This window comes from Dasypus novemcinctus, chromosome 19 (assembly GCF_030445035.2).
Source record: "Dasypus novemcinctus isolate mDasNov1 chromosome 19, mDasNov1.1.hap2, whole genome shotgun sequence".
In the NCBI taxonomy this organism is placed as follows: domain Eukaryota; kingdom Metazoa; phylum Chordata; class Mammalia; order Cingulata; family Dasypodidae; genus Dasypus; species Dasypus novemcinctus.
The window spans coordinates 45,624,695-45,651,909 of NC_080691.1; the positions used below are offsets into that span (position 1 = coordinate 45,624,695).

Sequence of the window (27,215 nt, forward strand, 5' to 3'; positions counted from 1 at the left end):
CTGGGCCAAGTCCACTTCCCACAGCTCTTTTTTTAAAGGAGTGTTTTTTCCTACCCTGGAAAGATCAAAACTGGTCAGAAGTTCCTATTTTAGTCTTCTCTTCTTCACATATTTTCCATAGTTCAGATCATAACATATACACAAATTTTCATCATGCCAATTTTATGTCATATTATTGCAGTCTGTCTTTTAAATATATTGTGTAACCACTGAATAAAAGAACCACATTCCATTTATGAACTTTATTTTTCCTACTTTCTATTAATACAAACTTTGATGAACTGTATGCTAAACTTCTTGAATCTTGAAATCACATTCTGTGAATTTTTATTGGATATGTAAAAACATTCTGTGAAAAACTGACCATATTATTACCTTTTTATTTGTATTTTGAGAATTTTCTGAAAGGTTTTTACTAGTTGATAGTCCATTCAAAACATTCTCTTTAGCCATCTACATTATAATTTATGGGACATTCTCGAATAAGAAACCACTGTTTTAATTTCCATTTCTGTTTGCTATGGAGGTTGAGTATATTGCATTTATTTGATAACCAGCTATATTTCTTCTTTGTGAATTAGGAAGTTTATTTTTGCTACTGAATTTCATAACAGGACATTAGAAATTCTTCTTAGTGATCTCTAAAAACACTTTAGATATATTTGCTTTAATTAGTCCCTGTCATAACTTCAGGTAATGTTTTTGCCAGTTTATGGGCCAGAAATAATTGCACAGTGTTTTAAAAAAAAAAAAAAAAAAAAGTGCAGAAAATTGAGTATAACATTAAACCAGTTATCTTAAAAAAAAAAAAAAAAAAAAGGAAAAAACTACCTGGAAACTAAAAAAGAACCTGAAAATGATTGTTATAACTTTTTGATGTTTGAAGGAAATGACTGTCAAATGTTATGTATTTTAAAAATTCAATGTTTTAAAATTAATGTAATTACTTCTAAAATAATCCCACCTCATATATGCCAGTTTGAGCCACAGTGGCACATGAGGCAGTGGGAAGTTGACACTATGCCCATTAGCTAAATTTTATCAGCATTCCTTGTAGAATATCATAAAAATTTCTAATGTTCCAGTCTCCCTGTGGCAGCCTCCAGGATGGCCACCAATGATTCCCTACCTCCTGGTATTTCTGTCTCATTGTGTGGTCCACCCCCACCTTCTATCAGCTAAATCAATCTCAAATTTCTGAATCTCAGGTACTGTGAGATTATAAATGTTTACTGTTTTAAGCTGACAGATTTGAGGTAACATTTTATACAGCAATAGATAATACAGGTTTTGGTTCCCAGAAGTGGTGCTGTAATGAAGGCCTAAAATATAACAAATGTACCACTACTAACAAAGGATTGTTTTTAATGTGGGAAAGTGTGGGAGGGGGGAGAGAGTGAGGCACATGGGAATCTCTTATATTTTTTATGTAACTTTTATGTAATCTAAAGTTTCTTTAAAAAAAATTATTAAAAAAAAGAGATTAGGGCTTTGCTTCCACCAATCAGTAGGGTATAACTCAGGTTAAGTCCCCACCCCCTTGGTGTCAATCAAGCAGATACACAATGGAGGCAGACTTGGCCCAGTAGTTAGGGCGATCGTCTACCATATGGGAGGTCCTCGGTTCAAACCCCAGGCCTCCTTGACCCGTGTGGAGCTGGCCCATGCACAGTGCTGATGTGCACAAGGAGTGCCATGCCACACAGGGGTGTCCCCACGTAGGGGAGCCTCACGCGCAAGGAGTGCACCCTGTAAGGAGAGCCGCCCAGCATGAAAGTTCAGCCTGCCCAGGAATGGCGCTGCACACACGGAGAGCTGACACAACAAGATGATGCAACAAAAAGAAATACAGGTTCCCGTGCCACTGACAACAACAGAAGCGGACAAAGAAAAACACACAGCAAAATAGATACAGAGAACAGACAACTGGGGCACGGGGGGTGGGGATAAGTAAATAAATGAATAAATAAATAAATAAATAAATAAATAAATAAATAAATAAATAAAATGCCACAGATCTTTGGCACCCTCCCAAGGTTTGTGTGAGGACAGCAAGCCCTATTCCTTGTCATTCATGAATAAAGAGGTCAAAAGTTAAAAAAAAAAAAAAAAAAAAAGCAGACACAGAGTGTTCTGTCATGTTTAATCCTGGGGCCCCAGGGGAGAAAAGAGCCATTCGCCTGATAGTTTGCAGCTGAAGAGAAGAACAGAGCAGCTGAGCAGCTGAGAAGGCCAGGAAAGAAAAGGGCCTAATGCAAAAGACTGATAAAGGAATCTCTGAGAAACCAGGCAGAGATCGCCCCCAGCTTGCTTCAACACATGGTAGCTGACTTTGGTGAAAAAGTACCTTTTATGATACTTTGAGTTAGACTTTCCACAGCCTTGGCACTGTAAGCTTTTACTCCAAATAGGCTTTATAAAAAATATGGCACTTTGTATTGGCAGCCCTTTAGCAAACTAAAAAAAGGCTCCATTTGTGCACAGGTACACAGACACATACATACACAAAAAGACACACCTCTTAAGAATTTTGTCATTTTTTTGACATGTTTCTTTCCAATGGCTTTGGATTCCTTCCTTACCACTGGATTCCATTTACACTAAGTGATAACTCATAACCTAGAGGAGGGGTCAGCAAACTTTTTATGTAAAGATTCAGAAAGTATATATTTAAGGTTTGTAAGGCACAAGTGGGTCTCTGGTTCATTTATTTTTACAATGCTTAAAATTTTTAAGAACCATTCTTAGCCTGTGGACTATGGTGTGTCAATGCTTGCCCTAAAGCTAAAAAAGACTCTCGGTAGCAGTCTTGTCATACAATGGCAACTGTTTTCATTCCAAACCCATAATCAGGAAGGAAAGAGACTAAAAGGGACATGCACTTCACTTTTAAAAAATTTAAATGAATACTTTTAAGGCAAAAGAGCTGAATTACTTAACATTTGGAAGAAAAAATAATCACCATGTAACTGTAAACAAGTAAACTCAAATACTACTAGCCATTTAACATTTATCATTTTTTCCCATTACCTATACATATATTATATATATTTTATATGTAATACATACATAATGTATATATAATATATAATTATGTAGCCCATGAAACTTTTTTTTATTTTTGCATTATAGTCAAAATTAAAACCCTGAACTGCGACAGCTATTACAAGCATCACATTTTATAACTAAGGTTTTGTGTATTGCAGGATATTTAACAATTTCTTTGAGTGATTATTGGTTTAGTTTTCTCAAATGAGTATTTTCATAACTCTACCTTCTTTAATGTTATTAATATTTTAACAATATTTTTAAAATGTTTTTTTCTTTTCTCTTTTCCTTTATTTCAGTTTTACCACAGAAAGAAAACATCTTTTTTCAGTGATGCATGTAGTAATTTGGAAAAAAATGTTTATATACCCCCCATATATCACATACATATATAAACAGACATATAACTGTGTATATACATACCCTCAAAGCTTCAAGGAAAACTTAAACCTCAATAAAACTATAAATTAAGACTAAAACGTTCAGCCTGCAAAATTCTATATTTTTGGGATTTTTAACTTGCCAAAGAAGGATTGAGGATAAAATTTTTTTAGGATGAAAATAATATGCGTCAAAATGTTGGGACTCAGGCAACACTATATGCAGAGGAAGTCAAGGCCTTAAATCCTCCCTTTATTAAAGAAAAACAGAGCTTTTAAAATAAATTACTAAAAATTCCTAAGGAAAGTATAAGAGACACAATAAGACAAAAATAGAGAACGAAAACAAAACTATCAGGGAGAATAATTTAGACAAAGTGCTGCTTCTGGAAAAAATTCAGAAACCTACATAAAACTGTGACAAATTCAATGAGGGTAAGGGGGAAGACAGTTCAATGTAAGAAATGAGGATAATATTCTACCCCAAGTGGGACTTCTTTTGCCTCAAGGAAAGAAGACTTCTAATAAAAAAGTTATGAACATAGACCAGCAAAACCTTGGGTTAATTAAGAAGTAATTGATTGTCTCAAATGATATTACAAATAATCCAATAAAACTAAACAATAATTATGTTTAATGTTCTAAAAAATAGAAAGTTATGCAATGTAACTTGAAGCAATATACTCACTCCCTTTTATGGTAAAACAATTTCACATTAAAACCAGGAACAAGAAAGTCCATTACTTCCATCATAGGTATCACTGTTAAATTTCGGTCAATGTAACAAGACAAAAAATAAACACAGCTGGCAGGAAGGCAAAGAGTTTCCACAGTGGTACTAAACAAAAATGGAATAAAACTAAAAATACACTGTGTTATTAGAGAAAGACAATACAATGAAAAAAGTTTTTTTCACAAAACATTTTATTATTTATAATTGCTATTTCTTAGATTTTTTTGGCAACATTAACAAAATAATAAAGTTTATCTGGAATAACAAGCAAGCAAAATAGACAAGGAAATTCACAAAGGGTAATAAAATAGTAATCTTGACAGATATTCAATATATTTGTAAACAAAACAAAATAACATTGCCTTGAAAAATAGAGATATATCAATAGAAAAACAGAGAAAGTTCCTGAAAGAACTCACTATATTAATTTCCTTTTGATTGCAGGCACAGAGATCGACTCAAGCTAGCTCAATTCTAAGAGGGTGATTATCTTGCCCTAGCTTTCTGTAAAAGCCTAGGAAATGGGGAGGAAAGAAGGTAGTTGGGAAGGAAGTAAAAGTGCCTTTTAGGAAGAGGACCAAATAAGGGGAAAAGAGAAGGGAGATTTCATTTTCATTGTCACTCTAAGGACACTGATGAAGCTCAGTGTATCAAAGGAAGTATGGAACAATTAAGTGAGGTAGCAAGCCATGCAGGCCTAGGGGAAGAGTATTCTAAGAGAGCAAACAGTATGTGTGCAATCTCTAGATTGGGAAGAAGTGTGATTCGCTTAAGAAAAAGCTGTCAGAAAACAGTACATCAGTGGGGAGTATGGTAGAGAAGCATGGGAAAGAATGGAAAAAGAAAGAAGAGGTAGGCAGGGGCCAGATCACTGGAACCTTTATAGCTGGCAATAAATGACAAATCCATACTCCTTAGGAGTGTGCTTTAGTGAAGCAGCAAACAACAGTAACAGTGTTGATAATACTGAGCAACCACAAAAACATAGATACAAGGGATATAAGTATGCAAAAGTATGCAGATACTATTTATACACAGTAGGATTTTCCACCTGAGACAAGAACGTGTGGAGAAGAGGCAATATATTTTTAAAATAATTGGAAAAAAAAATCTTTCTCCTCCGAAAGAAAGTGTTGGGCCTGAAATTTTAGGAAAGTGCCTTGGCCCAAGCAAACTTACTAAAAAGGCCTAGTAAAACTTAAGTGCAAATCAATCAAGCATCGAGCACATAAATACCAAAGAACTACACTCAGTAAATAAAATTATACTAAAATATGGACAATATACTCAAAACTACTTTATTACCTACAATCCCTCCTCCTTCAATTCTAAGAGGGAAGCCAAGCCCTTGATAATTACATCTTCCCAGCTTTATATGAAAGCCTAAGAAATTTAACTACATTGGAGAGAGAAGTGAGGAGAGCTAAGTGCCTTTAAGGATGATTTCCAGGCCTAGGTCTAGAATCAGAATCCCATCTTTCTTAAAAGTGGTGCACAGAGCCTGCTGAGCACTTGGATCAGAGACAATAAGAGGGATGGCACACGAGAACATTCCTAGGGAGACTCATTCCTGGGAACCCACAGAAGAAGTGAGAGCTGCTGATGTTCAGGAACTTAGACTCAGAGGGTACTCCCCAGTACTGTTAAAGAGCCCTTGGGGAGGGCAGGGGGAAAGGGTTCCCCTATAGTATAGTGAGACTAAATTCCTGGCAGCCCTGGACAGTAACTCTAAGACTTACTACTTATTGAAATAAATGGGACTTTTCTTGAACACCAGAGTGTCAAGTAAGACCCAAAGTTAGAATCAGTTCGATAAATTTGAAAAATCACATACGAGAGAATAACTTCATTTTAAGACATTCATGTATGTCCAAGGTAAGATATGAAACTGCATGTGTCACATGACCAATTAGGGTAAGATATACAGGCACAGAAAAGGAAAAAGAAAAGCCCTGTTGGGTTTAATTTTAGTCAGAAACCCTGGGCTATCTATTTTTGTCCAACTGTACCTATTGCTCTTGGACAAGCCCTCATTTTAACTTAACAGTGGGAGAACTAAATTTAATTCAGGCCATGAACTGTTGGCCATCTTCAGTTAAAACTATGGATCCAATAGAGTTCAAACTACGGAAGTCAGGGTTCCTATCCCTTAGGAGGCTTTCCATGCTGTACAGGTGCGTGGGACAGGGCTAGTTCAATTCTCCTAAAGGCCAGCCAGAAGGGAGATGGGAGGGGATGAAGCAAATTCCCCTATGGATCACTCACCAGGAAGTTCACTGGTACCAGGTCCCATTCTATTAATTACTGCTCTCCTTCACCTAAAGCCAGTGATACCCTGATAAAGTTGTTTTATGTCTGCAGAGGCTCCTCACCAAACAAAGTCATTTTACTTTGAAGGTTTTCCTTCCTTGGATGTTCTTGCATGAAAAAACTCTCAGTGTTCCTTCTGCCTTGGCTCTAAGACCTGAGCCTCACCCTCATCTGGGAAAAGGAGCCGTTGCTCCTCCCTCGACTAACCTCGAGGGAGCCTGGCTGGTCCCATTCATGCCACAGCTTCTCCCCCAGCTTCCCCACACACAGATTATTTTACACACAGCACAGCAGAGGCACTTCTGGGAGTTCAGCAGCAAACAGGGACAGGTTTCATCCATAACAAAGCCATTCCAAACTCCTCCATGAAGGGAAAAAGTTGAAAATAAAATTAGGTACTTCAGAAACCTTACAGATTCTATAGATAGAAGGAAAAACTTTCAAACTTAGAGTATAAAAATAATTTTAAAACTTATGTTTTGGGAAGTGGACGTAGCTCAACTGGTAGAGTGTCCATCTACCATACGGGAGGGTCCAGGGTTCGAGACCCAGGGCCTTCTGACCCATGTGGTGAGCTGGCCCCTGTGCAGAGCTGCCACACGCAAGGAGTGCTGTGCCAAGGAGGGGTGCCCCCATGTAGGGGTGCCCCATGCACAAGGAGTGTGCCCTGCAAGAGAGCCACCCCGGGTGGAAAACCTGCGGCCCGCCCAGGAGTGGCGCCTCACACACAGAGAGCTGTCACAGCAAGATGACGCAACGAAAAGAAGAGACGCAGTTTCCCGGTGCCACTGAGAGTGCAAGCGGACACAGAACACACAGCGAAGGAACACAAAGAGCAGACAATGAGGGGGAAGCAGAGAAAAATAAATACATTTTTAAAAAACTTATGTTTTCCTTATGCACATTCACACACACACAAACATCTCATATGTGTTAAGCCAGTTACATGAAAACTATGTATTTCAAAAGAACATATCAAAATTCAGATCAAATAATATTGTACATCATGAATTAAAAGAAATTCATGAATGATCCATTGGTTTCACTATTTTTGTTACTACTGACAAATGCACGGTTTGAATAATTATTTTTTTTGAGGGGAGGTTGACTTGGATTGAAATACGTGCTTTAGAAAATTTACCAAAACTAGAATTAATGAGAGGTTTTTGAAATTCTACTTTTAGATGTAAAGGGTGATGGTTCGGAGTCAAGACGTGCTCACAGTAATGGACGCTACTTCCAATGATCCTGGTTGAAGAGGTCCCAGGGACACGTGAATATCAACTTTTGTTTCAGGAGGCAATCCTTCCAGTTGCTTAGGCTTCTTAAATGTTTGATGATACTGGGTCTTGTGCTCCATTTTCTCCTTGAAAGTTAAAAACTGTAGCCGGCATTTGGAACACTGGTGAACATTCTTTTCCCAGTGCCCCCTATAATGACACATGTATGGTGATGCAGTTTTAAAAATTTTCAGACAAAATGGACAGAGCAAAATTTTAGTGTTCTCATGACATGTTCTAAAATGTGTTTCCACATCAGAAAAGGCTGACGATCTATAATTGCAAACCTGGCATACATAGGGCATTTCACCAGGTTTATGATTGTCCTTCATGTGTTGTAAGAGAAGCTGATCTGTTTCAAATGACAATTCACAGATTTTACAAACAGTGGAGGGTTCCTGGGGGATGTGCACACTTTCAATGTGACACTGTAGCTGGAAGGGAGTGAGAAAATACCGATGGCAGTGCTGGCATTTGGTTTGGTTTTCCCAGCTATCACCCTTTTGCTTCTCAAGCTCTAAATGGTGCTTCATATGGTTCATAAACTTAACATTTTTTAGAACTTTCAAGCAACTGAGGCATTTAAAGTTTGTGTTAGTCTTCTGTTCCGGCTGCCCATCTCCTGTATATTGTCCATAGTAAAAGTCATGAAGTAAGACTATCATATTTCCTTTCTTGGAATCAGGAGTCTTTTGATTTGATATACTTAAAATATCTGTTTTTCCCAGTCCTCCACTATCCCTCTCTGAATTTATAGGCTTGAAACTGTCCTTTGGAAAAGCTTTTGGAAAAAGTGCTCCATTCTGAACATGGCTTAACAAGGTATGACCATCTTTTGAGGGTATATTTTGCTGATTTGGACGAGATATACCTGAGGGGGACAAAGCTGAAGAATGTCCATCACTGAGTTTAGGCCTTTTGAGAGTTACAGTATTTACTTGAGAAGTGGTAAGTCGCTCTGATGCATAAGAACTTTCATTCATACCTCCTACAGAAAGTGCTGCTCTTCCTGGATGTTGCAATGAACTGGTGAATGTAATCAAAGGAGAACATGAGTTCTCTGATGAGTTATTAGGCACAACTTGTGGTGAATTATTTTTATAATCAGGTTTAGACAAAGGCTCAATAATAATAGGACTATCTGATGATCTTGATTGAGAAACTGGTAAGATGGCCACTCCATTTGATGTAGGTTGCAATGTGTGAGCAGTATCTTGTCTGAGGTGAGCATACTTTTTTCTCCTTGAATGTGAACCTGGAGTGACTCTGTTCAAAATGTTTGAAACAACTGGTTTTGAATTTGAAGTTACCCCAACAAAAATCAGTTCAGCATCTTCATTTACATGTTCCACCCCAACAAAGATCAGTTCAGCATCTTCACCATCCACTTGTTTGGTTTCTGTTACACTCTTCTGTGGGTCTGGTTCTTGTTCTTCCTCACGTAACATACATGGATGTTCCATTTTTACTTTTTTTATGCTTGAAGGGTGTGACCACAGTAAGTCCCAGTGCTTCCTTTATATAAAATGCCACCTAAGTACAAACACACTGTATCAGTAAATGTAGACAAATGTATTATCTTATTTAATTCTTCCCCAAATTTCTAAGGTAGTTATATACACCCTTATTTTACAGATAAAGACATTGAGACTCAAACAGGATAAGTGACAGCTTAAAACCTATCACTACAAAATCAAGTTGTGTGACTCCAGAATCAGAGCTTTCTACTATACTCTATTAAAAAAGCAAAACAAAACAAAAAAAAAAAATCTTCCCAACAATTAATCATTTGGGGAGTCATATGGAAAGGAGTCAGATTTAATATTGCTAAGATGCCAATATTCCCCAAATTGATCTACAACATCAATGTAATCCTTATCAAAGGCTTAGTTGGATTTTTAACAGAACTTGACAAGCCCATTCTAAAATTCATATGAAAAGGCAAGATTCATCCATGCCACAGTGTCAGAAGAGACAAATCAATCCCAAAAACAAGAATAAAGCTGGAGGATTCACACCTCCCAATTCCAAAACTTGCCACAAAGCTACAGTAATAAAGAATGTGGTATTGACACAGGGACAGAAATACAAATGTATGGAATAAAATTGAGAGCCCAGAAATTAACCCTTACATTTATGGTCAAGTGATTTTCAGTAAAGTTGCCAGGACAATTCAACAGCAGAAACAGTCTTTACACCAAATGATGCTTGACAAATTAATATCCACATCCAAAAAAAAGGAGTTTAACTCCTACCTCATACCATATACAAATATTAACTCAAAATGCATCAAAATGCTCCTCAAAAAGTTAAACACAGTAAACTTGGACAGTAGTTTGTGGTAATATTCTGAGGATGATCTTTCATAATCTGTACTAGGTATTCCTCAGAAGTGTTGGTGGAGGGGTGTTGTATGGGAATTCACATTATGCAAGATTGTTTTTCAAGTTCACAACTTCTCTCTCTATATATATGTATATGATACCACTGAACATCAACGAAATCTTTACATAAGGCATGTTTACCATACTTAAAGGAAACTTTCCTCCAATTAAAAATTGGAGCAGAGATTTTAACTTAGGTTGGTCAGACTACAGAGACTGAACATGTAAACACCATGTACACTGTCTCTAAATGGAAATATATCCCAGTTGACCAATCCTGAGGAACAAAGCAAAATTTCAGAAGATCTCCTCACAACTAGATTGAAGGGATTATTGCTGAGAAGGTAGGAGTAGTGTTTCAACCTTGGAAATAAAAATTGTTAATACTCAGAGTTACAATTACTAATCTCTGGTTCATTGGTCTTACCCAGGTCAGCTAACAGGGAGGTGAATATGGTCAACCACCACACCAGAGAACCAAGAGAACCTACAATTGCAAGCAGGAAAATCATATCCATCAGCCTTTCAATTTAAAGGTGTAGTGGACATCACCATCCCTGAGTCCACAGGCTGAAAGAATAAAATATGGACTAGAGTGGACTTATTGGTATTCTACTATGGAACTATTGTGACTCTAGCAATGGAAGAAATTGTATCATTGATGTAGAGACAGTGGCCACGGAATTGCTGAGGGCAGGGAGAGGGAAGTAGAGATGTGATATAGGGGCATTTTTGGACTTGGAGTTGTCCTAAATAATACTGCAAGGACAGATGCTGGACATTATATATCCTACCAAAACCCACTGAATGGTGGACATTATATATCTTATCATAACCCACTGAATGGACTGGGGGAGAGTGTAAACTACAGTGTGAATTATAATCCATGTGGTGCAGGAGTGCTCCAAGATGTATTCACCAAATGCAATGAATGTGCCACAATGGTAAAAGAGGCTATTGATGTGGGAGAAGTGGGGTGGGGTGGATGTGGGGAATATGGGAACCCCATATTTTTTAATGTAACATTTTTTGTAATCTATGTATCTTCCAAAAAATACTATTTAAAAATAAGAAAAAGAAAAAAAAATTGCTAATACTTAAAAAAAAAAAAGTTAAACACAAAATTTTCTTATGACACACAGTAACTCCACTCCTAAGTATATACTCAAAAGAAATGAAAATAGGTATTCGAGCAAAAAGTTGTACACAAATGTTCATGCAGCATAATTCATAATAGGCAAAAGGTAGATACAACCCAAATGTCCATTAACTGATGAACGGAAAAACAAATATGGTAGAGCCATAAAATGGTATATTATTCAGCCATAAAAAGAATGAAGTACTGATACATGCTACAACATGGATGCATCTCAAAAACATGTTACATGAAAGAAAACACACAGAAAAGGCCACATATTACATGATTCCATTTATAAGAAATATCCACAATAGGGAAATCCATGAGACAGAAGTTATATTTGTGGTTGCCAGGGCTGGGGGTAGGGGTAAGACTAGGGAATGACTGCTTAATGTGTCCAGGGTTTCCTGCCTTCTGAAACTAGAGAGTGGTGATAGTTGCACAAAATTGTGAGTGTACTTCAAGACCCTGAATAGTACACTTTAAAATGGTAAAAATGATAAATTTTTGTTATGTACACTTTACTTCAATAAGAAGAAAAGCCTTATACTGAGCACCAGCTCTGACTTCTGCTCTGTGTTAGGTGCAGGTATATAAAGCTTAGCTGTGCAAACATGACCCCTGGTCTTATGAGTTTGCATTCTTATGAGAGTTGTCATAATAAGATGTGAGTTAAAAAAAAGGAGAGAGAGAGAGGTCACATATCGTACAACTCCACTTACATAAGTTCTTTTATTTTTTAAAATTTTTTGTTATTATTTTTTAATATAATAGTCTTGATAAGACAAAATGATAGAGGTAGAGAACAGAAGTAGTGGCTACTGTGGTAATGTACCTGTTCTGTATCTTGACTATGGTAGTTCATATACAAACCTACATTATGTGATGAAATTTTGTAGTGGTAAATATAAACACAGAAGTATATGTTAACACTGGGGAAATCAGAATAAGTTTTTGTGGATTGTATTGATGTCAAAATCCTGAACGTGATATTGCACTTTGTTTTTATAAGACGTTATCACTGGGGAAACCAAAGAAAATATATAAGAAAACTCTATCTGTATTAATTCTTAAAACTGCATGTTATCAAAATTTCATGATTACTTCGTTTCACCTCAATCCCCAACATTTTAGCCACAGACCCCCTTGGTACTTTCATGTAGGAGGAACCCACTTTGGAAACTGCAGCCACTTCAGAAACTGCATCCTGTGGCAAAGTGTGATGCTAGCAGCCTGAGAGTCAAAGCAGTCCAAAAAGGTGCTATGTTTGGCCTGTCCAGCTTCAATCTACATGGGTTTTAAATTACTGAATTGCCATTATTTTAAAAGATTTCAGGTAAAAATAAAAATTTCTAACTACTCTTGCAACATCAGTAGAAAAAAATTGCATGTGAATTCACAATTATCTCAAAATAAAAAGGCTAACTTAAATTTCTAAAAATTGATCATGAATATAAATGTAAGACTAAAAGTATAACCCTCTTAGATGGAAACATAGGAATAAATCTTCATAACCTCGGGTTAGGTAATGGTTTCTTAGATATCTATTACAGCAAATGCACAAGCAACTAAAGAAAAAATAGATAAACTAAACTTCACCAAAATTTTAAAATTTTGTACTTCAAAAGACCTCATCAAAAAAATGTAGAAAACCCACAGAATGGAGTAAAATATTTGCAAAAGCTATGTATGTGATAAGGAACTTATATCCAGAATACATAACAACCTCTTACAACCAAACAATAAAAAAAAAAAACCAATAAAAATATAGGTAAAGGATTTGAATAAATAGTTCTCCAAAGATCTACAAATGGCCATGAAAAGATACTAATGCAATATTATCCATACGATGGAATATTATTCAGCCTGAAAAAAGAATGAGATATATGCTACAACATGGATCTTGAAAACATTACGTTATGTGAAAGAAGCCTGTCACAGAACACTACATATTGTATGATTCCAATTATATGAAATGTCCAGAATAGGCAAAGTAACGTAGAGAATGAAAGTCAACAGAACAGTGACATCAGTGGTTGTCATGGGCTAGGGAAAAGAAAGAATGGGGCATTAGAGTAGGTTGAATAATGGCCCCCAAAAATCTCTGAAACTTGAAAATTTCATCTATTTGGAAAAATGGTCTTGTGGATGTGATTAAGTAAAGGATCTTGAGCTGGAGTATTATCCTGAATTTTCCAGGTGGGCCCCAAATACCATCATCATACAAGTCCTTATAAGAGAGAGAAAGATTTCACACACACGAGGAGGGTGATGTAAATAGAGAAGCAGAGATTAGAGTGATGCAGCCACCAGCCAAGAAATGCTGACAGCTACCAGAAGCTGGAAGAGTTAAGGAACAAATTCTCCTCTAGAGCCTCTGGAGAGAATAGAATGTAAGACAATAAATTTAAGCCACCTACTCTGTGGTCATTTATTACTGCAGCTACAAGAAACTAATGGAGAGTAATTGCTAATGGGCACAGGGTTTCTTTTTTTGTTTGATGAATATATTCTAGAATTAAGAGTGATAATGGTTAGACTTTTGAATATATGAAAAACTACTCACATGTACACTTTATGAAGGTGAGTTTTATAGCAGGTGAACTTCAATTAAAAAAAAAAAAAAGACAATAGGCTGTGTGACCAGCACATCCCAACAACTGATGCTAAACTCTCAAAGCCCCCAACTGGACCCCATACATGAAACAAGGGTTCGATGATTAGGATTACGGGAATAATGCAAACTAATCTAACTAACAAAGAGAGTTAAGCTAATATCAGGTGGTTAATTTATAAATTTGCAGTGGGAGGTACAGTTTCCCAGGATGGGAATATTTTCCTACTGAGTAGGCACTTTTCTGGTACCAAGGACTTAGCAGCAAAATCAATTTTAAGTAGGCTGACCAAATATCCTGGTTTGACTACAACAATCCCAGCTTAACCTGCTGTCCTTATGTATTTATTAATAGTGTCCCTTTTCAGTTTCAAAAGTGTCCCTGTGATAAATTTTATGGTCACCCTCATTATAAGCGATCAAGAGGTTGTGAAAGAGAGCTTCTTCCATGCAAGTCAGGTGGGCCCTGTCATGAATTTCTAGGTAACTAGGATTTCCCTGCTGGAAAGTTCCTAAGAGAAAAATCCCGTTAAAATTTCTTCAGAGCATGGATTTTTTCCCCCCAAAACTTACAAAATATAAAATACTTAAGTTAAACATAAGATTTTATTATTCAGCATTATTCAAATGACTGAATGACTAATTTATACATTAAGGTAAAAAATGAGGAAAGGGCCTTGGACCAGAAATCTTACAAGTATAGGTAGCTTACAAGGATAAGGTTAAAAAACCTTGTGCCCATGTTTACTAAATTTTAAGAATTCAAAAGCTAAAAGTCACTATTATTTCTCACCATGTCAAATTGTCCATTAGATAATATTGCTGCATTAGAACTCATAGGTCCTGAAAACAAAACAACAGAAAAAGGAATTTGAATTTTTTTTTAAATTTATTATTACTTTTTTGGAAGTACCAGGCCCAGGGATTGAACCCAGGACCTCATATGTGGGAAGCTGGTGCTCAACCACTGAGCTACAACGGCTCCCCTTTTTTTTAAGAAAAGATAAATTGTTAATCTATGGAAGCCTCCTAAGATGTTCTGTATATTGTCACATAATCATGTTTGATAATATTTTTATTCACTATTTTGAGTAGCTTTAAATATACTGACTCAGTAGAATTAGAGCCTATCCCTGTCCACAAGGGACAGAAACAGAGAAATGGCACAGAAATAATAAAGAAAAGTTTGCACAGTTTTGATAGTCTTGTGACCACAAGACAAAAACAGAAAAAGGGAGGAGGAGGAGCATTGAGGTGGTATTTGAGAGGAATTTGAACAGAAGCTCATTCATTCAACAAGCTTGGTGAACCTTAGGTTCCTGGGATACAGCAGTCACTCAAACAATGTTCCTATCTTCAAGTTGCTGACAGTCAGTAGGAGCAACCAGAAAATAAATTTAGATAGAAAGATAGATAAGTGGATAATAGACAGACACAGAGATAACAGTGTATCAGATGATTATAAATGCTATGGAGGAAAAAAAAGCAGGGACAGGGAATACAGACACAGACTGATACTTGCATGTAACGTTTATCTGGGGGAAAAGTACTCTAGCAAAGGAAACAGCAAATACAAAGGCTCTGAGACGAAACCTGACAACACATTTAAGTAATGGCCAATAATGGAAAGGGAGAGAAGCTGGACATGAGCTCAAAGAATCAATTGGTGGTGATGGAAGAGAGATAAGACCTAATAGGGCTATGTTGGCCATTCTAAGTTCTATGGCTCTGAACTCTGAGTGTGATGGGAGGTCACTGTAAGGTTTTGAGGGAGAGTAATATCTAACTTTTGTTCCAAAAGGATTACTCTGGCTGCTGTGTGAAGAATAGAAAGTAAAGGGTAATGGAATCAGGAAGATAAATTATGAAGATATTGGAATAACACAGAAAAAAAAGATGATGGCATTCTCAAACAGTAGAGAAATGGTGATACTAAGAACAGGTAAGATTCTGGATCAAAATCTTGAGGGTACAGCCCACAAAATTTATTGATGGATTAGACTTCGGATGTGAAAGAGAGGAATATGACATACAAAAGATGATGCTTAGAAAGTAGATCTATGAGACCAGATATCAAGGAGATGCCTGGGGTAGATATATAAATTTTGGAGTCTAACATTATTTAAAACATAAGACTGGATGAGATCACCTAGGGAAAAAGGTAGATGGAGAAAAAAGAGCCCTGGGACACACTGCCAGTTAGATGTTAGGGATACTGGAAGTAAACAGAAAAGGAAATCAAGAAGGAACTCAGAGCCACTCAGGTAGGATGATGGTCAAAAGAGAGAAGCATCCTGGAATGCAAATGAAAAATTATTTTGAAGTAGGGGGAAATAAACTGACAAATGCTGCCAAAAGATGAAATATACTGAAAACTAAAAATGGACCATTGGATTAAGCAACGTGGAATTCATTGGTGACTTGACAAGAATAGGTTTAAAGAAGAATAGGAAAAGAATTGGAGACCACAAATACAGACATTCCACGATAAATATTTCTGTAAGCACAAGTAAAAATACAATAAAATAAGGACAGGGATTTAACATCAAGATGGACATTTAATGAGAAGTGCTGTTACAATCATTGTTTGCTGATGAGATGATCGAGACAGAATCCAGGACAAAGGGACACTTACAGAACAATATCCTTGAATAAACAAGAGTGCCTTGGATTTAGTGCAGAGGCAGAGAGTTTCACCTTAGCTAAGAACCAAACAGTAATGGGACAGCGCCTGAAATTTTATGGAGAAGAGCTGGAATGGTAAATAAATGGGTGTGGTAGCCAGTTCCCAAGACAGCCCCAATGAATCCCACTTCCTGGTATTCACACCTTATGTAGTCCTCTCCCACGCTTTATCAGGATTGTTTCTGTGTGCCCAATCACATATGGCAGAAGTGATGGTATGTCATTTCCAAAATTAGCTTATGAAAAGATTCTGTGGCTTTGGCCATCTTGGGTGCAAGCTCTCCCTAGGGTCATTTGCTTTGGAGAAACCATGACAGGAACAGCCCCAGGGAGAACAGTGAGGAAAAGGGGCTTCTTGCCAATAGGCCAATGAGTGGGCTTAAAGCATATCATCCAATCTAGTCAAGTCCTCAGAGAGTACAGACCCAGTCAAATTCTTGTCTACAATCTCAGGAAAGCCCCTGAGCCAGAATTGCCCAGCTAATCCACTTCCAGATTCCTGACCTTCAAAAACTACAGTGAGATAATAAATGCTATTTTAAGTTTCTAAATTTCAGGATAATTTGTTACACAGCAAAAGATAACTAATACAATGGGATCTCATTAAGTTGTATGCTTAAATATGTAGACAAGAACTTACCTATAATTTCACCTACTGGAATGAAATGAATTCAGATAGCCTCCCCTGTCCATTCACATGCAATTACTTAACAAAATAAAGCCCTTAAGGAAAAAAAGAACGTAGAAGAAATAAACTAACTCCATGTAACCTTTGGAAAAAAAATACACTTTTCCTTTGAATAAACTACTTTAATACATTAGCTGAAATTTTAGGGTATAAACTACATGTTATCAGCCCATTTTAGCCACCTGACATGGTAAAGGAAGTCAGCTTTGCATAGTTTTAATATCTCTGGTACTCTTAGATACCCTCTTTTAACTTTCAAAAAATTAGGTGATAGAATATCTTTTTTTTTTTTTTAGGATTTAGAAGGCTCCAGAAATAATCCGAATCTATAAGTGGCCTGAATTTTTCGTATACTTCGAGAATACTTCACGACACATTGTCTAGATAGTAATGTTCTAGCACAAGACAGAAAATGAGAAAAAAAAACTGAAGAAAAAAGATATGCTTGGCCCTTATTATAAAGGTGTCTCTCATCTTACCTCAGGTGTGCACTGATACTTCCAAGCACTTGAGATCTTCCAGGCAAAAGGTCACATCCTTGAGGCAACCAGAGAAAGATTAGTAATATTCATGTTATCCAGGGATATTTTGCATCCCACTACATATCTGACCCTGCCATTTGGATGTTTTTGAAGAACTTCACACTGAACTGGAAACGAGAAGTGAACTCCATTTCTCCAAAACCCGTACCTACGATCTACCATAACTCAGTAAAGAAAACAGGCCTTTGAACTGCCCAAATCAAAAGTGTGGAAATCGCCCTCGGTCCCAGCTCTCAAGGACTTCATTAAAATCAAAGGGGTCTGCACTTGAGTTGGGGCTGACACACGCAGAAAACAAGAAAGAAAGAAAGAAAGAAAAAAAAAAAAAAAAAAGAAAGGTGTGCGGTGGGGAAAGAGACCTGGAACTGAATTTTTAAGTGCTTTAAAAGGTATTAAAGGGTCTGTGCCCGCAGAGCGACAGTGGAGGCGGGGCGGGGCTACAAAACACGCTTAAGATTTTTAAATGCATTAAGCTCCTCAAGAGACCACGACCCGAGTCAGGAACAAGGAGGGGAGGGGCACTAAAGGCCTGATTAGGCCCCCTTTCCCAGAATACCAGGTGGAGAATGGCGCGCAGGGACGCAGCCAAAGGCGGGGAGGCCAGGCCCTCAGGGTGGAGGAGGGGACGATCCATTGAGGGGATAAGGGGCGGAAAGAAGAGGTGAAAGGGACGCACCACGGGCCGCCAGACGATCGCTTCGGAGAGCCAGGGCTGGGTACAGATCCCTCGGGCAGCGCACGGCCGGGAGCACAAGGGGACCCGCGGGGCTTCGGCCCGGGAATCCCTCCCTCCTACCCCCAGGGAACGCTGGGGTGATTCTAGGTGCCCGCACGCATCGCGCCGGCGTTCTTTTACCGGTCTAGGTCCGCGGCGGTATCTAAGCTCCTGGGGCGAAGCCCGCGGCGACGACGCCTCCTCAGCCCCAGGCGCTACCAACGCCACCAACGCCACCGCACGCGCGCCCGCTGCGACCTCTGATTGGCTACCAGCCCCGGATTGGGCGCATGCGTGCGCAGTAGCGCCCCCGGAGGCAGCCTTTGTGGAGGAGTCTGGCTGCCGGGAACAGGTATAGCTGCGGAGATCGCTAGTCTCTGGCAGGATGTGGACTACACAGATTCAGTGCCTCAGAGAATAGGTTGGTCCTATTGAGTTCAGGTCTCACAGTCCTTAGGTGTGTCTCCTTTTCCATTAAAGCACTAGTGCGTGCCCCATGGTTATGGAACTTGACAAAACGCCTGCACCTTGGCGCTCATTCCCTTGAAGTTGCGTCTGAGGGTCAAGCCAGTCCAGCCAGCCAACTGTTTTTGCACATCTTGCAGTAAGAATGAGTTTTACATCTTCAAGTGGTTGGGGAACGAAAAAAAAAAGTATTTTGATGAAGTGAAAATGATATGAAATTCAAATTTGCGTCCATAAATGACCTTTTGTTAGAACATGGGTATACATAGTCATTTGGCTGTTGTCTATGGCTCCTTTCCTGCTACAAGAGCAGAGTTGATTAATGGCGACAGAGTCTGCACTTACGGGTCTCAAAGCCTAAAATATTTACTATCTGGCTCTGTACGAAAAGTTTGCAAATTATTGGTTTCCTTGAATTATTTCTTCGAAATATTGACCAGTTCTGCCAGAAGGGTGTCTATCTTAATCTCGTGAAAGAGCCAGGTTTTGGTTTTGTTAATCTGTACAGCTATTTTCTCTATTTCATTCTTTTTTTAAAATTCTTTATTATTTTCTTCTTCCATGCCCCCTGTACGTTTGCTGTTGCTACTCTTTACAACTAGCTGATGGTTTATAACCTTTTTTCTGCTGTATTTATTGCTGTAAATGTCTCTCTAAGTACTGATTTAGCTTTCCTCACAATTTTTTAATGCAATATATTCGTTATCATTCAAGTCCATGTATTTCCACATTTCCCTAGTGATTTTATCACAAGGGCTACGTAGTAATGTTACTTGTTCATCCAAATCTGTGGGTTTTAAAGCTGTTCCTTTATCAATTTCTAATTTTGTTGTATAATGGTCAGATCACACAACCTAAATTATGATTGATACTTTGCATTTGAAGACTTTTGGTCAAAGAATGACACACATTCAAAATTAAGAGATCATAGATTTAAAGATATTTGCAATGTATAAAATGTATATGTGAAATAAAATCTTCAGACCTAACAATAACCCCAGTGTTGGTACATTACTATTAACTAAATTTCAGACTTTATTCAGATTTGAAATTTTTTCCATTAATGTTCTTTCTCTGTTCCAGAAATCCACCCAGGATACCCCAACACATTTAGTCATCACATCCTACTCTGGTCTGTAACAGTTTCTTTCCTTGCTTTTCATGATATTGGTAATTTTAAGGAGTAAATAAATAACATTCAAGTATTTTATAATGTCCCTAAGTTGGGTTTGTGTGCTATTTTTCTCATCATCATATGAGGGCTGTGGGTCTTCAGGAATACCACAGAAATGACCAGCCCTTCTTATCACTTCATATCAGGGATACATGCTATCAACATGACTTATCAGTAGGGATGATAGTGATCAACTGGCCAAGGAGTCTTTGCCAGGTTTCTCACTGTGAAGTTATTTTCCCTTTTCATACATTATTCCTTATCAGCAAGATACTAAGTCTAAACTATACTCAAGTAATAGAGGGGGTGGAGGAAAGGAGTTAAATTCCTCCTCACTGAGGGGAGAGTATCTACATAAATTATTTTGGATTATTTTATAAAAAAGATCAGTTTCTTCTCCCCTTATATTTAATTTTTAATTAAAGTTAAATAAAATAAAAAATTCAGTACCTCAATCACACTAGCCACATCTCAAGACATCAAGGCACAGATGGCTAGAGGCTATGGTATTGGACAGTGTATAGAACATTTCCATAATCTCAGAAAGTTCTGTGGACAGCACCAATTTGGAGCATTGATTTTTCAACCTTCATTCTTTCCAAATATACACACTTAAAGATATGAATTTCCAAGAAATGCTTTAACTCAGTCCCATAAATATTTACAGTATCATGCTATTCTAAAATATTTTCTTTTATCCAGTGATTTCTTAGTGGAATTATGAATTATTTAGAACCAGGACCAGGACTAGAGTGAGGAAAATAAGGAGCTTTGTGTGCAAAATTAAGGAACCACTTACTTTCAGGTTTGTTAAAGTGCAGGGATAAATGGCACTTTACACCTTAGACCCTTTGCTTGCCTCAACCTAGTCCAAGCTCTGATTAAAAAGGCACTGCTTGGGGAAGCAGCTGTGGCTCAATCAGCTGGGCTCCCATCTGCCATGTGGGACACCCTAGGTTCACTTCCGGGGGCCTCCTTGTGAAGGCAGGTTCACCCCCACACTGCAGAGAGCCACAGCACACAAAAAGCCGCAAGGCAGGGGAGGAGGATAAAAAAAAAAAGCATGCTTGGCTATGTACAGCAGGGAAAGCATAGAGACTGAGAGGGAATGAATTTGTTTTGTTTTTTGTTTTTTTATTATTGATATAATGAAAGTGCTCCAAAATGATTGAAGTGATGAATGCACAAATATGTGATTACACCAGATATTACTGATTGTATACTTTGAATGGATTTGTTAATATCTATCAATAAAATTGACTGGCTAGAAAAAATGTATTGCTTGAGCAGTGGATTTAGCTCAGTAGAGCGAGCACCTGCTTCCCATGTACAAGATCCAGTGTTCATTTGCGGTACCTCCTGAAAAATAAAGTATTGCTTAATTTCTAAACTATTGTGTTTTTAAAAAAATTATCTGTTAATTGATTTCTAGTTCAGTTACACTGCAGTCATGGGCAGCTGCAAAAAGCCATAGCTAATATCATAATTAAGGTGAACTACTGAACATAAGTTTAAGAGCAGGACAAAGATATTCACTATAACCACAAGTCACAAATGATGTGGAATAGCCAAGGCAATTTTTTTTTAAAAGATTTATTTATTTATTTATTTATTTCTCTCCCCACTCTACCCCCCGCCCCAGTTGTCTGTTCTCTGTGTCTATTTGCTGCCGTCTTCTTCTTTGTCCGCTTTTGTTGTTGTCAGCGCCCCGGAATCTCTGTCTCTTTTTGTTCTGTCAGGTTTCCGTGTGGGTGGCGCCGTTCTTGGGCAGACTGCACTTTCTTTCCCGCTGGGTGGCTCTCCTTACGGGGCACACTCCTTGCTCGTGGGCTTTCCCTATGCGGGGGACACCCCTGCGTGGCACAGCACTCCTTGCGTGCATCAGCACTGCGCATGGGCCAGCTCCACACGGGTAAAGGAGGCCCAGGGTTTGAAACGCGGACCTCCCATGTGGTAGGCAGACACCCTATGCACTGGGCCAAGTCCGCTTCCCACCAAGGCAATTTTGAAGACCAAAACTGAAGCACTTAAACTCCCTGGTATAGAGACTTATATGAAGCTACAATAATTAAGATAATTTGGAATTAACATGAGGATAGAGAACAGGACAAACATAATGGACTAAAATCCAGAAATATATATATAGTCATCAACTGGTTAACACAAAGTTTCTACAACAATACAGTGGGGGAAAGAGTGGTCTTTTTAGTAAATGATGCTGGCTGATTTGGATAGGCCTATATGGAAATAATAACCTTGATGCCTTGATTTTGCACACCTTAAAATATCAATTGCAGATGAACCATAGACCTAATGACAAAAAGTTAAACAGTAAAACTTCTAGCAGAAAATATTGGTGGAATACCTTTATATCCTTGGTAAGCAAAAATTTCTTTCCATATACCCATGAAACCACCACCAGATCTATAACTTCAAGAGAATAACTTTCATTAAAAGGTCTAATACTACCAAGTGTTGGAAAGGATCTGAATCAGTAGAACTCTCAATAAAGCTATTAGGAATATAAATTGATTCAATTACTCATGAAAATGTATTTGATATATCTCCTCTTTATCTGCAGGTCTACCACTTCTTCTGATAACTATATATATCTAAGAAAAATAGGTCCGAATACTCACCGAGAGATGCACAAGAATGATCATAACAGATTTATTAAAAACAGCCAAAGAATCAGCCTAAAAGTCCATGAAAGCAAATTGAATACATAAAACTGGGCCATATTCATTTCGTGGAAATCTACCAAGCAATGAAAAGTAATACATTACTGCTACACACATCAAGGATGCATCATACAGACGTAAGAAGGCAAAGCCAAGAATATATTGTGTGAATCCATTTATTTAAAATTAAAAAACAAACAAAACTAATCTATGGGGGTGAGGGTAGAGGTTAGAATATGTCTGATTTAAGGGGAAGGTGACTGGAAGGGAGTATGAAAGAAACTTTGGGCTACTTCTTGAAAAGAGAAAACTAAAGAATTGTCATCAGAAAACCCAAATTTGGTGATATTGCTTGTGAGCATCTATTTGTATAATGAAGATATAAAGATGGCCTAGTCTTAACTTGTCTTCCATGATTCCTTGAGTGAGCATAGAATATAATTGTCAATTTGTTTAAAATGTGTATATATACATACATACACATAAAATTGTCAGCCAGAATACTAACTGCAAGGGAATCTGGAAAGTCTAGTGTTCATAGCCATTCTCTTTTTGGTTCTAGCAGGTGACAGCAAAGCATTACTTATTGCCAGTGATGCTCACAGTAATGGATGCTACAGTTCTTGATTCTGGCTGAAATGAAGTTTGAATAATAACCTTTGTTTCAGGTGGCAACTCTTCCAGTTGCTCTGGCTTTTTAAATGATTGATGATTCTGGGTTCTGTGCACCATTCTCTCCTTCAAAGTTAAAAACTGTAGGCGGCACTTGGAACACTGAAAGACTCTCTTGTTCCAGTGCCACCAACAGTGATTAACATATGCTATTGCTTTTTAGAAAATCTTCAGACAAAACAGACACAGCAAATTTTCAGTGTTTTCATGGCATGCACTAAAGTGCATTTCCACATCAGCAAAGATTGATGATCTGTAATTGCAAAGCCGACACAAGTAGGGCATTTCACCGGGTTTATGATTGTCCTTCATGTGTTGTAAGAGAACCTGATCTGTTTCAAATGACAATTCACAGATTTTACAAACAGAGGAGGATTCCTGGAAGATGTGTACACTTTCAATGTGACACTGCAGCTGGTAGGGAGTGGGAAACTGCCGGTGGCAGTGCTGGCAGGTGGTGTGGATTTCCCAGCTGTCACCCCTCTCCTTCTCATGCTCCAAATGTTGCTTCACATGCTTCATAAACTTAACATTTTTTAGAACCTTCAAGCAGCTGACACATTTAAAGTTTGTGTGAGTCTTTTGAGCTGTTTGCCAGTCTCCTTTATGTTGCCCATAGTAAAAGTCACAAAGTAACATGATCACATTGCCTTTCTTGGTGTCAATGATCTTGGTCTGACTTGTTATGTGTGAAAAGTCTGTTTTTGCCAGTCTTTCAAAGCTATTTGCTACATCTGTATTCATAACGTCAAAATGTGCCTTGTCATTTGCACATGACAATGGAGACAATGCTCCAATTTGAACATGATTTAATGAGGTAGGACCAACTTTTGGGGGTGTATCAGCATTCACTGCAGGAAAGATATCTGAAGGGGTATCTGAAAGACATTCCCCTGTGATTCCATCACTGAGTTTATGCCTTTTGGGGTTGCTACTGTTCACATCAGAACAGGAAAATCGCTTTGAATCACAAGGACTTTCATCCTTGCCTTCTACAGAAAGAACAGCTCCAACTGGACGCTGAGGCCATGGCAAGAGCAAATCGGAGGAATTTTCAGGTGTGACTTGGTATGGGCTCCTGTAACAACCAGTGGTAGACAGATGCTCCATAACAATAGTATTGTTGGTTGATTGTGGAGTAACTGGCCAGTTGGACACTGCTTTTGATGTTGGGGCCAAATGAGTTGCAGGCTGCCATGCATGAGCAGTATTTTGCCTCATGAGGACTTTGCTGCTTTTTGTACCTGAGCCTGGGGTAACTCTGTTCAAAATCTTCGAAATGACAGCTTTGGCATTTGAAATCACTTTGACAAAGAGAATGTCTGCATCTTCATTTGCCTTTTCCACCCCAACAAATATTAGCTCAGCATCTTCATTGTGGCATTTGGGTTCTTTTCCATTCTTCATCTGTGGTGCTGGCTGTTCTTTCTCCCACAAGAGGTCTGCCATTTTACTATTATTTTTGCTTGAAGCCAGAGGCCCATTCAACTTCCAGGACTTTCTTTTTATAAATTGCCACCTAAAGTCAGCCACATGACATAGTTAGAGTTTATTCAAAAAGACAAAAAACTTTCCCTTCTTTAATCCTCCCCCAAAACACTGAGATGATAAATAGCATCCCCATTTTACACATAAGGAAAAAAAAGAGTGAAACCATTGAAGGGACAGCTAGTTAAAGGTTGAGCCATTATTCAAAACCTAGAAATACTTGGCTCCAGCATCAGAACTCTGAGTTACAGATTGTGGTGTCTTCTATAAAACACTATATAAAATTGCTAAGGGGAAGCCACACAGGAAGGTCCACTTATAAATTACTAAGTCAAGTTCCTACACATGCATTATCTTTCAGACTCCCTGATATTCTCTTGCAGCCCCATATCTTTATTATCTTTTGGCTGCTCATTCCAAATTTTCCTCTCCAGCCATACACCAGCCATACAATGGGGTACATACAGCACAAAATTGAGTGCTTCTTAAATATTGAGTCATAGGTACCCCTCTGCCCTCCTCCTAGTCGCAGAACCTTGGGTACCCTCTTGGATAGCTGAGAATTCTGAGAAACCTTAACAAAACTTAGATCTGGACAGTCCCCCAAAATTACCCTGCTTCTATGGAGTGTTGTTTTTTTTTTCATAAACCCATTCAGTTGCTCAGTTCACAAACATTGGCAGTCTTTCCCTTAAACCCATTAAAGGAAATAAAACAAAAGAGAGTTACTATGACTAAGAGATTTAATATGGAGTCACAAAGTCATTCTGGAGGTTACTTTTAGGCAGGTCTCAGTCAGATATACCAAACAGCCAAAGTGTGCAAATCCTCAAGCAACAATGTTCCTCAAAATCCCAAGGACATAATATCTTCTTATGATCCTTTTTATTTCTGTGGGATCAGTCATAACTGAGAGAAGATTTATTCCTGTTATGCAAGGCTGGTTCAACATAAGAAAATCAACGTTACACACCACATGAAGAAATTGAAGGGAAAAAAAATGCAGGATCATCTCCATCGATGCAGGAAAGGCATTCAATAAAATCCAACATCCTTTCTTAACAGAAACAATTCAAAAGATAGGAATAGAAGGAAAATTCCTCAATATGATAAAAGGCATGTAAGAAAAACCCACAACCAACATCATACTCAATGGGGAACAGTTACATGCTTTCCCTCTAAGACCCAAAAAAAGGATGCCCACTCTCACAGTGGTTATGCAATATTGTACTAGAAGTTCTAGCTAGAGCAATTACACAGGAAAATAAAATTAAAGGCAGCCAGATAGGAAAAGAGGAAGTAAAACTCTCACTATTTGTGAATGACATGATCCTATATTTAGAAAATTCAGAAATGACGACCACAAAGCTACTTGAGCTAATAAATGAGTTCAGCAAAGTAGCAAGATCCAAGATCAACATGCAAAAATCAGTAATTTTTTGTATACTAGTATTGAACAATCCGAGAAGAAAATTAGGGAAAAATTCCATTTTCAATAGCAACAAATACACTCAAATACCTAGGAATCAATTTAACAAAAGAAATACAGGTCCTATATGAAGAAAGCTACAAAACAATGCTAAAAGAAATCAATAAAGACCTAAACAAATGGAAAGATATTCTGTGTTCATGTCCCGGTGCCTCCTAAAGAAATGAGGAAGATGAACAGACACAGCAAGTGCAAACAAGCAGTTGGGGAGAAATTAATAAATTAAACAAATCTTGAAAAAAAAAGGGTGAAAAGGCAGCTGACTCAGTGGGAGAAAAAATGAAAACATTTGGAAATCACAACTCCAATAAGAGTTTAATATCCATACTATATAAAGAGATATTACAACTCAACAATAAAAAGGCAAACTACCTGATTAAAACCTGAGTAAAAGACTTGAATAGACATTTGTCCAAAGAAGAAATACAAATGGCAAAAAAACACATGAAAAAATGTTCAACATCATTAATAATTAGGGAAATGCATATCAAAAGGACAATGAGATATCATTTCACACTGATTAGAATGGCCACTAGTAAACAGACAGAACTGCAAGTGTTGGAGAGGATGTGGAGAGATAGGAACACTTATTTGCTTTTGGTGGGAATGCAGAAAAGTACAACTACTGTGAAAAGTCGACTGTTTGGCAATTCCTAAAGTTGAATATAAACTTGCCACATGACCCTGCAATACCACTACTGGCTATATATATACCCAGAAGAACTGAAA

The 27,215-nt window shown here is 37.8% G+C and overlaps 2 protein-coding genes across 2 annotated transcripts; both read right to left on the minus strand.

The window, feature by feature from the left end:
• Window positions 1-7,530: 7,530 nt before the first annotated feature.
• Window positions 7,531-18,801, minus strand: LOC101422861 (zinc finger protein 280B). The gene is given in 4 exon segments (XM_071209902.1): window positions 7,531-7,680; window positions 7,682-9,284; window positions 17,740-17,797; window positions 18,659-18,801. Coding segments are annotated over 2 exon segments (1,590 nt in total). The 5' UTR covers window positions 9,215-9,284; window positions 17,740-17,797; window positions 18,659-18,801; the 3' UTR covers window positions 7,531-7,623.
• Window positions 18,802-23,338: 4,537 nt separating this feature from the next.
• LOC101425969 (zinc finger protein 280A) lies at window positions 23,339-24,958 on the minus strand. Its single transcript, XM_004485040.2, is given in 1 exon segment — window positions 23,339-24,958. A coding segment is annotated over 1 exon segment (1,542 nt). The 3' UTR covers window positions 23,339-23,416.
• Window positions 24,959-27,215: the final 2,257 nt, after the last annotated feature.